At 41.3% G+C, this 13,786-nt stretch overlaps 3 protein-coding genes across 5 annotated transcripts in view; 1 reads left to right on the top strand and 2 right to left on the bottom strand.

Annotated features, from left to right (window-relative positions):
* LOC117559012 (glomulin-like) overlaps positions 1 to 4,322 on the top strand; it is a 10,952-nt gene extending 6,630 nt beyond the window's left edge. The window contains exons 3-17 of the mRNA XM_034235606.1: positions 437 to 675; positions 1,145 to 1,235; positions 1,315 to 1,481; positions 1,599 to 1,652; positions 1,738 to 1,768; positions 1,867 to 1,956; positions 2,435 to 2,476; positions 2,584 to 2,657; positions 3,027 to 3,111; positions 3,220 to 3,222; positions 3,268 to 3,374; positions 3,552 to 3,615; positions 3,700 to 3,832; positions 3,934 to 4,028; positions 4,114 to 4,322. Of these exons, the coding sequence (XP_034091497.1) occupies positions 437 to 675; positions 1,145 to 1,235; positions 1,315 to 1,481; positions 1,599 to 1,652; positions 1,738 to 1,768; positions 1,867 to 1,956; positions 2,435 to 2,476; positions 2,584 to 2,657; positions 3,027 to 3,111; positions 3,220 to 3,222; positions 3,268 to 3,374; positions 3,552 to 3,615; positions 3,700 to 3,832; positions 3,934 to 4,028; positions 4,114 to 4,215 (1,377 nt within the window). The 3' untranslated portion in view covers positions 4,216 to 4,322. The remainder of the gene's footprint in view (positions 1 to 436; positions 676 to 1,144; positions 1,236 to 1,314; positions 1,482 to 1,598; positions 1,653 to 1,737; positions 1,769 to 1,866; positions 1,957 to 2,434; positions 2,477 to 2,583; positions 2,658 to 3,026; positions 3,112 to 3,219; positions 3,223 to 3,267; positions 3,375 to 3,551; positions 3,616 to 3,699; positions 3,833 to 3,933; positions 4,029 to 4,113) is intronic.
* On the bottom strand, positions 3,444 to 6,271 carry LOC117559077 (uncharacterized protein C1orf146 homolog). The gene is made up of 5 exons (XM_034235719.1): positions 6,132 to 6,271; positions 5,790 to 5,883; positions 4,839 to 5,010; positions 4,634 to 4,712; positions 3,444 to 4,526 (listed from the first exon to the last, which is right to left on the bottom strand). The coding sequence occupies exons 1-5, from the start codon at positions 6,195 to 6,197 to the stop codon at positions 4,419 to 4,421; spliced, it is 519 nt and encodes a 172-aa protein (XP_034091610.1). The 5' UTR covers positions 6,198 to 6,271; the 3' UTR covers positions 3,444 to 4,418.
* Positions 6,272 to 6,657: 386 nt separating this feature from the next.
* Positions 6,658 to 13,786, bottom strand: part of btbd8 (BTB domain containing 8) — a 38,403-nt gene continuing 31,274 nt past the window's right edge. For all 3 annotated transcript variants that reach the window (XM_034235620.1, XM_034235623.1, XM_034235622.1), the window contains exons 17-19: positions 11,537 to 11,661; positions 9,614 to 11,452; positions 6,658 to 7,583 (exon numbers count right to left, since the gene is read on the bottom strand). In XM_034235620.1, coding sequence (XP_034091511.1) covers positions 7,084 to 7,583; positions 9,614 to 11,452; positions 11,537 to 11,661 — 2,464 coding nt within the window. In that variant the 3' untranslated portion in view covers positions 6,658 to 7,083. The remainder of the gene's footprint in view (positions 7,584 to 9,613; positions 11,453 to 11,536; positions 11,662 to 13,786) is intronic.

Here is a 13,786-nt window from a genome sequence, read left to right on the forward strand (position 1 = left end):
TTCAAACTGAGCTGAAACTCAGAGAGCTGGTCTCATTAGAAACACTCAAAGCAACTTGAACTGACCTTGAAGCAGGCCGCTGTGTCTGTAAATGCTTTGGCTAAACTTGGTGTAAGACTGTGTTGTGATTGTGTGTTTTTTAATTGTCTGTAACTGTAAAACTGTCTGAAACTGTGCTGTTACCATTCTTGGGCCAGGACTCTCTTGAAAAAGAGATTTGTAATCTCAATGAGACCTATCCTGGTTAAATAAAGGTCAAATAAAAAATAAAAATAACATTCATGAAGGGAGGGTTTATTGCACAACTGCAATAGTCTTGCCTGTGGCAGCTTATGGTAAAGAGATATGTTTTATCTCTTGATGTATTCATGGAGTATGGCTCCCCCTGCTGTACACTAATGCAAACATGGTCCTGTGTATTGCAGTGCTGCTGCAGCTGGAGGACAGCAAGGCAGCCAGGCTGGGCTCTGCTCTGGGCGCCCTGCAGCAGCAGCTGTCCCGCCTGCCTGTGCCTTACAGCTCGCAGCAGGAGGACGAGGATGAGCACGGTCTGTGTCGCTGCTACAACGCCCTGACCAACTTCACAAAGCCTTTCGTAGAGGAGGTGAAGAGGAAGATTGGCAGCTCCGTCACCACCTCTGAGGATGAGGAGCTAAGGACCGAGCTTCTCAAGTTGTACGTTGTTTTCTCCGTTTGGCTGTGGTAAAGGCAGAGTTAACTAAATGTTGCTTCTCTGTTTGTATTTTGATGAATGTACTTTATTTATCATTACAATTGATCAATGCAGTTATCTTTGTTCATTGCTGTCTGTTTTAGGTCATTTGTTTTCTTTCATTATGGGGGTGAGATAAGATACTACAGGTGAATGGGGTACCTCATTTAACCAACTGTATGTTTTGGTCATTTCACTTTTCTGAAATGTTATGTTTGAATGTATAAGTTTGGCATTATTTAAATATCTGCCCATTTGAAGCAGAAAGTCATTTCTTGCTCAGGGTATAAGAAAAAAAACAGAACTTAGAAAGCGGCCTTTAAATATATGTTTTGTAAACAGTGCATTGAAACAACTACATGTTTGCCTATAGTGACTCACATTTCGGTGTATAGGCTAAATGAAACCACTGTTGCTAATGCCTCTCTGCAGCTGCATGCGGAGCTTGAGGGAGCCTTTGCTCGAGGCTGAACTGAACAGAGACAGAAAATCCTCACTGTGGCTCTTTGCAACAGAGATAATGGTAAGAGCAAGTGTTCCATAAATGGGAAAGCATTTCAACAATGAGTGTCGTGATTGAATGTCACCGTGCATCACTGCAGGTCACACTACCAGCAATCCAAAAGTCTCTATCAGAGCTCCTGTTCTTCAGCCCTCTGAAGAAAAGCCCCCAGATGGACAGCAGTGAGTCCAAGGAGTCCAGAGCGTGTCTGGCTTATTTACTGTTCGTCCAGCTCATCACCATCGACAGCTTTCCAGCAGTATTCAGGTGAAACACTGAAAAGCCATATAGTGGTCACACTGATGATGCATTCACTGACAGTCACCAAGAGGTCCTGTCCATTTTGACAAACAATTGACATTGTTTTGTTTCCTGCTGTTCCAGTCCTGTATTTGTTCTTCAATGCAACATGGAATACATCAATCAACTGCTCAGTAGGTAAGCTGTCACTACAGTAAGACCTGAATGTAGTAATGCTTTTCAATTCGTTTTTGAATGACCTGTAATCTTGTTTCATCGATAGCAAAAAGGAATCCCACGTGCTCAAAGGACTGGTAAGGCCACAACAACATGCAGTCAGTCCTAGAGGTGTAATAAGGTAGAAAAGTAGAAGTCGATGGTTGGATGGACATAACTGTGTATTTTCACTCAGGCACTGTATGAAAAGAGCTTGGAAAATGTGCAGGACAACAGCCTTCCGGTGAGCCTACAGGATCTGAAGAGCTTCTACAGTGCACCCCAGGTATGGCAAGCAGCCTCAGGAGCAGGTTTTCTGCAGGGTGTTGTGATTTTGACTGGCTGACCGTACTTACATATGTATATATCCATAACAACTAGACCTGTGTTATATATTTTCTTGAGCTGTGTACTTACTGTACATATTGGCAGATGTTTGAAACCATTTTCAATCACAGAGAGATTCTTAATTTCAATCAATGTACGGCCTGTTTCCTTTGGCCGCCTGTAAACACTTCGCATGCCCTAAAAGCATGATTCAGCATTATTGCGCTTTGCCAGAAGTGGTCATACATTTTGAATATACAGTGTCTTGATCTGGGTCATTTTAAACATATATTTGAACCGGAGTATTTGACCTCACAACACTCTTTTGTTTGTGTTTTATTTGAAAGACTCTTGGAAGAAATAGCATATTGTGTGTTTAATCCACTATTTGGATACTTTTGACCAATCAGTGACTTGTGCTGTGCTGACATTCACAGAACCTGCGGCAAGTGTTAACCGATTGCCCAATGCAGAATTTGGTGAGTAAACAACGACGCTTGATTAGGATGTTCATTGTATATCTGTGGAACTGTAAAACACAATGACGTGGTTACTTTTCTTTTCTGTGTGATCGCTGCTTCCCCAGAGAGAAACGGGACTACAGGTTTTACAACTTTGTATCGATAAATTTGATTCTGAAGCAAAGCACAAGTTCTTCAGGTGAGAGAATCATTAGAGAAGGAACAGTATACCAAATGTTCATGTTTCAATAGCACATATTCTAATGTAAAATAAATGACTAAATATCTATATTTATGGATAATCTAATCATTAATATTCACATGTGGTGTTTTCATACTGTTTTTTGGATACAATTGTTCACCCATTAGTGATCTAATGTAAACTTTGTTTGTAGTTTTAAATCAATACGTCACAATTGTTCACCAGTGTCTAACTATTGCAAAAGTTGATGTACCTCACTTTTAGGGAAGACATCGGATTGATGTTTTACTTTGTCTTTGCTGTATTATTTGATTATTTTCTGCATTTGCTGACATCTGATAACAAAGGTTATATGTTCTGTTGCAGGTGCATGTTGAAAACCAGCCACCATGCAGGAGTGGAGAGTTACATAGTAAAGAACATCAGGAATCAGGTTGAATGTTCTATTAAGGTAAGATAAACAGTCTCACAAACATCATAATAGAATGTTAAGCAATATTTTAGAAAATCCTGCAGCTGGATTCATGCTTATTCATGATGACCTAATTCAGCGTTTCAGCTGGTGACATTTGTTGAAGGTGTTAAATCCTTCACTCTCCTCCTGCAGGGTAATGCCAATAAATGGTTTCTGGGGGAGGAGCTTCTGCCGCTGTTGGGACTGGTGTTGTCTTTGCCACAAGGGGCTCAGACAGATCTGCTCAACAGTATGGACAAGTGAGTGACATTGAATAGTTTAACATATGGACAGATCTGTTTATGTTTAAATTCAGAGTCGAGGCATAATTCGTGACACCATTTATTTTGGATGTGATGAAGTGATAGACATTTTGGCTCTGTAATTGTGAGAACTGGTACACATGAAGCAGACTAAGTCCTGTCTTTTGTATCCAGGATAATGGAGAGTCTGAATCTTCTACGCTACCTCCTTATCAGGGACACAGACCTGAGGAGCACTGTAAGTCAGTCTAATGTATTACTTAAGACTACTCTCCTGCCTGGTAAATGCGCAAAGCTGATCATCTTCTCCTCCTACCTTCAGATTGTGTGGGAGAAGCTGTGCAGGATCAAAGATGAATACCTACAAATGCTGCGTGTGTGCATCAGCATATCAAGAGGATATTATGCTGCTGAACTGAAGGCACTGCGGCAGGATCAAAAGATAAAAGCCAGAGGTACAGTATAGCTCCTAATCTGTGTAACACAATGACGTTGAAATAACCTTGCATAGAAGGTGATCAAATACACTGTGGAATATCTCTATGTTCCGCCCCAGAAGCCAGAGATGCTGCCAGATCCAGCCGACTAGTCAAAAGCATAACGGTGAAAAAGGAGAAAATGTCAAATATGTCCCCAGAGGTCCAGCACCAGGTACAGAAACAGTCTTTCCTATTAATAATGATTTGGATGTGAACCTTTGTAGGACAAGCAATCTGACTATTGTCGTGTGTCACAGGTGTTGCAGAGTGCTTTGGTCACATTTGACCTGATGGAAAGTCTTATATTCCGCATTGAAGAGATCACAGATGAAAAGCAGAAGAGCCAAAAACTAAACTGAGGTGTCACCTCTGACTGCTGGGATATTTCTATGAAGGTTTATTTGATGTGCTCTGCTTGACCAATACAAAAAGAATGTAAAAATAGAACAAACTGTGATAAACATGGATTTAAATGTGCTTTTGTATAAGGCGTGCACTATAGTTAGCATCAAATAAACACAAGTGTTAAGTGTGTGAAACAATGCTGAATCATATGGTGAGCTCATAGAATGTCTCTCAGCATCTCCCACACAGGACTGTTCTCAATGATGTGAGCCCGAGCCAGGGACATCCGGTCGCGGATACTGTCTACATGGGGCTTACTGGTGGCCTGCAGACAGATGAGCCTTACTTCAAATATCACAAGGCCAAAAACAGCTTGTCTAACTTATAATGTACATTGACCAAATAACTGTTGTGTGCTGCCTCTGTCGTTACCTTGGCAATAGTCAACATTCCTTTGACGATCTCAGCATTGTTTCGTACAGGCAGGATCCTGAGGTTGCTGCCAGAAAATCTGAAAGAGATGCAAATAATGTAGATGTCAGAATCTCAATGCCTATATTACCAGCTACATACGTGCCAGCCAAGCACAACAAGGGGGTTACAACTTGGGAAAGACATAACACAGCTATTTATCTACCTGTCTTGAAGCACCGACAATATTTCCAATTCCTTCTTCCCATTAAAGGGGGCGTATAGAAGAAGAAAGCTGTTCCGGTGTACTTGCACAAACGTCTTTATCCTCTCAATGAGTCCAGATTCCTCACAATGCTCCAAGGGGTCTTGAGGGTCAAGCAAAAGAAATGCAGTACCTAGAACATTATGAGAATGTTAAATGTATTAAACTAAACTAAACATGTTACTGTGAGACCTTTTCCATTACATATTATAAACAAATATTTGTGGTAATTTGTTTCCCAAGTTCAGCCTGTGTAAGTGGCTTCTGTGTTAATAATAATAATACATCTTATTTATAGGGCACTTTTCTAGATACTCAAAGACACTTTACAGAGTCAAAGTTCTATTATAAATGCAAACTTAACAGAGGTGGGAGAAGTACTCCGAGTGTATTAATACTCTGTTGCAAGTAAAAGTCATGCATTTAAAGTGTTATGAATGTATAACACTTTTACTCAAGTAAAAGTACAAAAGTATAAGCATCTAAACATACTTAAAATATCAAATGTAAAAGTACTCATTCTGAAGATTGGCCCATTTCTAAATAATATATATTATACGTTTTTTTATATAATTATCGATGCATTAAAGCGTTATCAAAGCTGGTAAAGGTACAGCTAGTTTTAAATACATTTTATACCGAAGAGTAGCTTGTGAATTTACTCCAGGTGGAACTAAAGTCTTAAGTGTTTGTCGTTTATATTTCACATTAATCCAAATCTGCAAAGTAAGTAAAGGTAGCATTCATTGAAATACTGAAGTACAAGTCTCTGAAAATTGTACTTAAGTACAGTACTTGAGTAAATATACTTATTTACTTTACACTACTGAAATTAATATTGTATAGCGTTACTGGGTTTGAAGTGTAAGGCAGGTGTATTAAAGGGGTCTATCTAACCAGCAGCAGGTTTACCTGACAGAGGGAAGATGAAGGCTCCCGACTCGACACCGTCTGAAAACCTGATTCGGTGCTGCTGAGCGCTTAGCATCCTGCTTGTGTCATGGCTCTGGTGAAACAAATACAGGTAATCACATACATGTATTTCCTAAAGTCGTTTAAAACCAGACAAAGTTAAATGAGTCAAATTTCGACAAGTGTTATCTTAACCAACACTTTGCGTTTTGTATTAGGCATTGCTTTGCTAGCTAGCTCTAGCAAACCGATATTCTTCACGTTATCTATTTATTTTACCAATATCTGACACTAAAGTCTAAAATAAATGTTTGACTACTCAGGAGTTAACCCATCACTTACCTGAAGTGAAGTGCTGACTATAATCGTTGTTTTCCACTGAGGAGTTGTTCCTGTGTGTGTCGCCATAACCCACTGCTCAATGAAAGGCTAAATATTAGAGCGGTTAATGAGGCGTCGTCTTTTCTGGAATGTCCTCGCGGTCCATTCGCAGTGTTCATAGAGACTGTATGGCAGTGTATCGGACCACGAGAAGGCGCTGCGATGCTATTTCAAAACCATCCTTTAACGTTTTTGAGACGAGAAATAACAAATACTAACGGTAAAGGCACCTTCTATGGTTTTATAATTTCGTTTTAAAAAAAAAAAAACTATTATTAGGTAATTAAGTTGGGATACCTGTGTGCATTAGGCCTATGTGCTTATTTCACAGCATGATAAGCACAATTGTAAGTAATAACATAATCAAGTCTTAGCAAGCCCAACTAGTAAACACATGTTAATTAACAGTATTACTTACATCTGTGCAGTGCACCCAGGTAACATTGAACAAAATAATACGTTTCTGTGACTTGTCAGTGACCAACACTTTTCATTTTTCAATAAACACAAATCTTTATTTTCAATATGACATTAAATGCAAGCCAGTAGGCCATTGTTATTTTTTTCTTTAAGAAACTTCAGTCAACCATATTATCAGAAGACTGCCATGAGAAAAAATATATTTGTTTCCTTACTCTATTCTTTCTAGAGCTGTGAAGCAACATTAATTAAACAGTCAGACATACAAAAAATATTAGCATGCATAACATCCCGTTTGTGTAAAAAAAACTGTCCACTGAGGGCATGATGGGGAATGCAAAATAAACTGCTGCAAAGTCCAGAAAAAAAAAAGATGAAAATGTTTGAGACAGCATGATTATAAATAAGAATAAATTAAGACAAAGTTAATATTTAGAGGTTCAACGTTCACAGAGGTGACAACTGTCCGGCAGGTTCTCCTCTGTGTGAGTAGTCAGTGATGTGTTTCCAATTCCACGATGGTCCACTCCCCCTGAGGAGATGCAGCGTCTTCTGGGGAGAAGCTTGTTACTGTGATGCTGGTGGAGGAGTCCTCCATGGGCGAGATGAGCTCCGCCCAGCGTTTGAAGGTCTCCTTCTCTGGGGACAGGAAGCCCTGAGAGTCCAGGCATTCACGTGAAAGGGACAGAGTCTGCTTGATAAGGTACTGGGCCAGGTTTAGCTCCTCAGGCACAGGGTTTATGATGCCCAGGTTGGACTCGTGGTCTGAGAGGAGCTGCCTGAGCATGCTCCAGTCCCGCTCTGCAAACTCATTGCTTTTTTCATCGTCCTCTCTTTGCTTTTCTTGCTCTGCCTTCAGATTAACATTCCTGTCCTTTTCCGAGCATTGCTCGAAGGCTTCTCCAACATCCAGCTCGTAAATGGGAGATAGTGCTTTGGATGGTCGGCGGTCATGTTTGCAGGTTTGATCCGATCTGTCACAACCATTGTCCCCTAAAAACAATTGACAATACTGCAAAATGACAAACTGATTCACTCCTTTTCTTCACATTTCAGAGGCTGGTCACTGCCTAGTTTCATACAACAGTGATGACTACATGTTTACCCTTAATGCAACGGTTTCCCTTAAAAGATAATCCATAGTGAAGTTATAAACATTATAAAAGCAGTGATGTTGATGCTCACAATATGGTGTTTCAAATGATGACTTCATAATTCTTCATAGTGTTGCCATTTGAAACATCATTACTTCAAAATATGGATGCTACAGTAGGTGAATACAGTTGCCTTAAAGGTAACGCACAGAGGAATCCGAATGCATCTCTTTATCCACCTTTTCAAACAAAGTAAGCCATGCATCGCCAGCACCAGTGAACTCAGTAGCTAACAGTCATGTTTTGACGTGCAGGTCATTGCAGACGTAATGAACAGACTTGTCACAAAAACCTAAAATGCAAGCAAACGGTGCTTTACTTAGTAGCACATAAAGATGGCACACCACCAAGTTCAATTTACATTCTTTGTGTTTTCAATTTTTTGTACAATTCCAGAAAGGCAAAAGATGGATCATTGTTTGATGTTAAAAACAAAGTAATTTACATGTTTGCATCGGAATATACCCTCAGTAAAGGTGCACAGGATTTATTTTTCAAAATATGATAGTGAAGAAAGAGAGACATGGCAGGACAATGAGAGCTGCTCAAGAGTCATCACATACGTTACAGAGGAGGCTACTGACACTACACAAACCTACTGAACAAAAGCTCATAGACAACAAACCACAGTCTTCTTTCAAAGTGGACGTCTATCTACACTTAAGTCTATTGGGTATGACAAGAGGTCATGGAATGTGGGGAAAAAAGACACAAATGGTTGATAGCAGAGGAGGATGACACATTTTTTTAATTCAAGCATGCATGTGTGCAGTGCAACAAAAAAAAAGCAAACACAAAACTCAGGGACATTCATGAATACAAATAAAGATGGTCAGTAAGAAAATGCAAGGGAAAAGTTCCCCATTTTCTGACAAGCAGTGGCAGTTCAGCTAATCTATTTGTGTGTTTTACCTTGATGCCAGGTGCTACATATAGCATTTTCACATCAACAAATCTTTTGAATGTTATTTTTAGATGTTCCTTTAATCGCTGTAAACAAGGGGCCATCGATGAGAAGCCAAAAGACAAATAAAAAAGGGCTTCTGGAGATATGTTTGTCCTTCTTAGAATGACAATGGTTTAATGAAGGAAAAGCCAAACACATCTATCCTTTACACCAAAGCAGAAGAAAACTTTTAGAGCAACATCTCCTGAGTGATGGGGCTTTTTGGAATGTATTCTATTTTTAGGAAACACCATTTTAATAATACCAACTAAATTAATTTAGCAACGATATATTGATTTTAAAACTATATTTAAAGCTCCATCAAATTTGTCAAATTCTCTTTGACTCTAAAAAGGACAACTGCTATTCTGACTGCATAAAGGAAATGACAACAATAACCAAAACAATGTGATTTGTATGTACATGAAAGTGCATGGGTAGAACTATCTAACAGGCCTTGTCACAAGGCATATTCTTTTTAATGTCACATATACAATTGATATCATCAGTGTGAGTGACACGTACACTGCTTTCCCCTGTTTCTGTGTAAACTGACTTACCAAGGCCTAAATGCCTCTGACTACAGGTAGTTCAGTTGTTTCAAATGTACAGCTAAATGGACTATGATGAGACCAAACTCCATCTTTAAAAGGATATTGATGTTGCAAATTCAAATTTACAACAGCTACACAATCAATGGGTGGAAATGATGACTACTGATTTCATTTGAATTTGAACTTGTGTTTATATTTAGTTACTACACTATATCCTTTTTCTGAAAGAGGGATAGGTACATGTTGGGTGTGGGTAAGGTCTAGCAGTTGGAGCAGAGGAGGATGAATCTTGCAGGGATAAACTATACCTTGGGGATAGGAGGTGAATTTGGATTTGGGGTCTATAAGGGTCTGTAGATCATACATTACCTGCTGGAGATTGTGCAGCATGTACAGGAGAGTCCCCTGTCTGCTGAGGCTCTTTTAAGTCTAGATGTAAATCAGCTTTCTTGCTTTCTGTGGGATTGGAGTGATTTTTGCGTGGCCCTCCGTTGTATTGTTCTGTGTGCCGGAGATCCAGGTGGCATGGGCGCTCCTGGGGAGGCAGGTCTCTCATGTCAGCATCCAAGAGAGGGACGCTAGACTTTATTCCGTTACTCTCCGCCTGGATCTCTGTAAGGAACACAGAGGACTTTTCATCCTGTTCCTCGTCTGTTTTTGTATGCGTTCTGTCTGCAGTTTCAAGATGGCCTTTCAGGTGGTTCAGTTGGTTGTTGGTTGGAGCAAAATTGGTCTGAGGAGTTGTGGAGTCAGACTCGAAAACGTCACAGGGAGTCGCACCCTCACTGGGCTGCTGAGGTGGCGTTTGGACGCCGCCTTCTTCTGAACCCAACTCCTCACACTCGTCAACAGAGAGCAACACTGAGCGGCGAAAGTTAGCCGTGGTCTGGTAGTCGGCCTGATCGTTATCCTGGTCAGCGGCTTCATCGTCGAAAGCCAGGTTGATGATCCCCTGAAAGTTTGGAGAGGATTCAGATGGTGGCAGCGGGGCCTGCCCCGGAAGCACCTCGACTTCAGATCTGTCATCTTCCGTCGCCTCTTCATCTTCCTCCTCAGAGGAGAAGAGCTGGTGGTCGGGGATGCTTTTCACCGTCACCGTTGCCTCCACCTCGGAGTGCTCCTCCTCTACGGGAAGCTCGTCTCGGTGCAACCAGGAGCGAGGAAGCTGTCTCACTCCCTCTTCCTCGCTAGTGGTCTCCGCTTCTCGCCCCCGCAGCCTTACCTCCACTCTTAACCCCGCCCCGCCTTCGTACATTTTCAACTCCTCTGGGGTGCTTGTGTCGCTGCTACTGCGACCCAAGAAGTCGTGGCAGCGCATGGTGCCGCACTTTGAAACGCCTCTTTCGTTGGAGCAGCAGTCGTCGTCTTGCGAGCCGCCGGCGTCGTAGTCCTCCGAGCGGGGCTTGATGTCGTCGGAGGAGGTGGTGTGTGTGCTGCAGGTCTCAGACTCGGGGCTGACCTGATGGTGGACGGCACTCCAGGAGTCCTCTAAGGGGGGGCCAGTGCTGCACACGCTGCATGGTGTGTCTACGAGACGTTCGGTATCTCTCTGACAATTTCTGGAGCCGTCCTCGTGAATTTGCCCTCCACTGATGACTCCGCTTGGGGGCGGTTTCACTTTACTCCCTTCAGTCTGTTTGCAAGTGTCCACCTTAGCAGATTTGACATGAGGCGTGTTGCTAGCTGAACAGTTAGTGTTTTCTGACAGTATTTCAGTCTTCTGGAGATGCTGCTTAGATTCTAGTTGCTGGCTAAGTAAATCCCCTTCACTCTGGTTTGTTGGCTGTGCTGCAGGCTGGTCAGAGAATTCTACCTCTGTACTCTCTTTATGCACTGCAACTTCACCAGTGTTTTCTGTTGGCGCTGACTCCGTTTTACAGTCTTTGCCATTGACTGTCTCTTTTCCTTTAGTTGCTGATTTCTTGGTAGCAGGTGAGGTTTTGGAAGTTCCTGCTGATTTTGGAGAAGCTTTCTCCGTAGGCTTTGGTCCGGACTTGGCAGCTGCTACTGAAGATTGCTTGGAGGGGGCCGAAGAGGCTTTTGGTGGTTTAGCACTTGATTTAGCTGAGGCTCCAGGTGCCGAAGCAGGTTTTGTGGTCTTCTTTTTTTGAACTTCAATGGCTGCTTTTTCTGGTGCTGAGGATTTCAACCCGTCCTTGCTGTCTTCTTTCCTCAGGGAAGCAGGCTTTTTTGATCCAAGCTTAGAGACTAACCCAAAGACAGAATAGAACATTAGTACTTTGTACAGTATATGGACAGACATTTAAATTAAGCAGACTTTGAACATCTCACCATGGTCTGGTGTGCCTCTTCCCTTGGTTTCTGCTCTTGCTGCTGTCCCTCCTGTAGATGCTTTCTCTGCTGCACTAGTCTTGACTTTAGCACTTTCTCTTGCACTGGACCTATTGATAGGACTGCTATTGATTGACGGAAACAAAAACGCAACGTTAAATTCATGATGGTTCACATCATCTTTCAAGATATTCATAAGAAGAGTCACAGAGAAATTAAATCATGGATTAATATTCAGCACCAGCGGGGGGCAGCAGAGTTGTTTTCCCATTTTGTCAAGGACAAGCGTCTGAGACATGAACTGATTATGAAGGCAAAGAATTTCAAGTTGTTGTCCTTCTGAAGGATGTTCTTCCTTGGATTTTAACTCAATCTAAGTGTAGGAGGAACAAGAGAACAGGGAGCATATTATCTGACATATTAGCGAGTTCACTGGACACAGGACAGTTTTACAGATTCCACATTACTTAATACGACAGGGCCATGTTTAAAAAATACACGATGTACAAAGGATTATTCTCGCTACGTAAATTGAGGTTGGAGGGGAGTTTAATCTTCCAGAGCATCTTCATTCTCAGCACACAAATCCAGAAGTTGAATACAATATGGATTAACTGTTACCTGCACCATCTGTTTCTTTACAAAATATGCAACAACAATATCTTTTGTTAGGCCATCAGCTTTTTCTGGCAAACTTACATGGTTTCTTTGCAGGAGGCTGTTAAAAATGGATGTGCTCCCAGTTTGAATGATGCAGATTTTTTGTAAAAAGGATATTTTTAACATCTTTGAAAGGCAGATTAAAGTATGTCAGAATATGTTACACAGCTGCTTTTGCCTCCTGACAGTTTTCTGTTTTGCTTTCTAGGCCCTGAATGCTTACAGCTACTGGAGTTGGTTATATTGTCTTTGAGCTCATGTTGCAACTTGGCCTGGCCATAGTGAAATAGTCAGTTTGATTCACTGCTCTTGTTTGAATGTTTTAAATAATTAGCTAATTCCATTGTTTGGTGATGTTTTTTGGATAGCAGACATGTGTGCTGTACTTGAGGATTTAGATTCTCACGCTCTCTTTTTTGTCATTCTGTTATATGTTTTGTACTTTACAAGTCACGAGTCAAATTTCAGGACCCTTTTCCATCCTTTGAGTTCTTATAGGCAGGGGTGCACATAACTTGTTTGCCCTGGTTCTCAAAGGAGCACCTGGTGATGTTGCTTGGTGCTCATCCTTAAAATGAAATAAACCGTAACTTTTGAGGGGTCTTGACTTTATTTGCCAGACACACGGCACTGAACACACATGCAGAGGTGAACACTGAACACACATGCAAAGGTGAACACTGAACACACATGCAAAGGTGAACACTGAACACACATGCAGAGGTGAACACTGAACACACATGCAGAGGTGAACACAAGACAACATTAGCACGACCAGTAATCCTACAAGCCGTCATCACTACCCTCCTGACTGTTCTCCTCACTGTCTTCCTCTCTGTCAGACATGGTAGCTGATGATGTAGGCCTACTTCTTCCTCTCTGGTTGAGTCTGCGATTAGCTGCTTGCATCCACAAGTCAACAGCTGGGTTTGGGTCGAAAGTCTCTGTTGTCTTCTTAGAAAAGTGGATGTAATCAAATAAGTATGTGAACATAACCAATAACCTACCATAGCCAATAACAAATGAATGTAACTTATTTTATTTGTGTTGTTCATTCATATCTTATTTTTACCTTAACATTTATTTATTTATGCTTTTTTTTTATCTCCAGTTTTAAAGGATATTTTTGGTTACTGTCCTATAGTATACATTGGAATTATTTGAAACCTGTTTATCCCAATAATTATAAAGGAATGCCTTGGAAATATGTGTTTACATAAATTGTGACCAAACCGTTTGAACTTAGACTAAGAGTCCTTACCTCACTGAGCTGTAGTTATCAGCCTCTCAGTCTGACTGGAGAGGACTCTCCCTCCACATTATTGTAGAAACATCTTCTTCTTATATCCGTTAGAGCAACTAGCACGGCACCAGATTATAATAACAACAGCGCTGGTACCGGTGCACCCTCCCTCGCTCCCTCGCATTTTGTCTGTGAGCTGCGGGCGCCAGATAAGCCAACATCCCCCATTTTCATCACTTACAGCGCCCATCATACAGGGCAAATGAAACGTGTAACCGGGGTGAAAAGGGTGTTACATTTACTTAATTATGAATATTGTTACATCAAGGCCGAAAATTAGGATGAGC

Source organism: Gymnodraco acuticeps, unplaced genomic scaffold, assembly GCF_902827175.1.
Source record: "Gymnodraco acuticeps unplaced genomic scaffold, fGymAcu1.1, whole genome shotgun sequence".
Taxonomy (NCBI): Eukaryota; Metazoa; Chordata; class Actinopteri; order Perciformes; family Bathydraconidae; genus Gymnodraco; species Gymnodraco acuticeps.

What these genes read in the sequence shown, in the direction of transcription:
- LOC117559077 (XM_034235719.1), bottom strand. Translation starts at nt 6,197, where the DNA reads ATGGCGACACACACAGGAACAACTCCTCAGTGGAAAACAACGATTATA. An exon ending in CTTCATCTTCCCTCTGTCAG is followed by an intron (nt 5,011 to 5,789) that starts GTAAACCTGCTG and finishes ATAATGTTCTAG; the next exon opens with GTACTGCATTTCTTTTGCTT. An exon ending in GAATGTTGACTATTGCCAAG is followed by an intron (nt 4,527 to 4,633) that starts GTAACGACAGAG and finishes ATCTGTCTGCAG; the next exon opens with GCCACCAGTAAGCCCCATGT.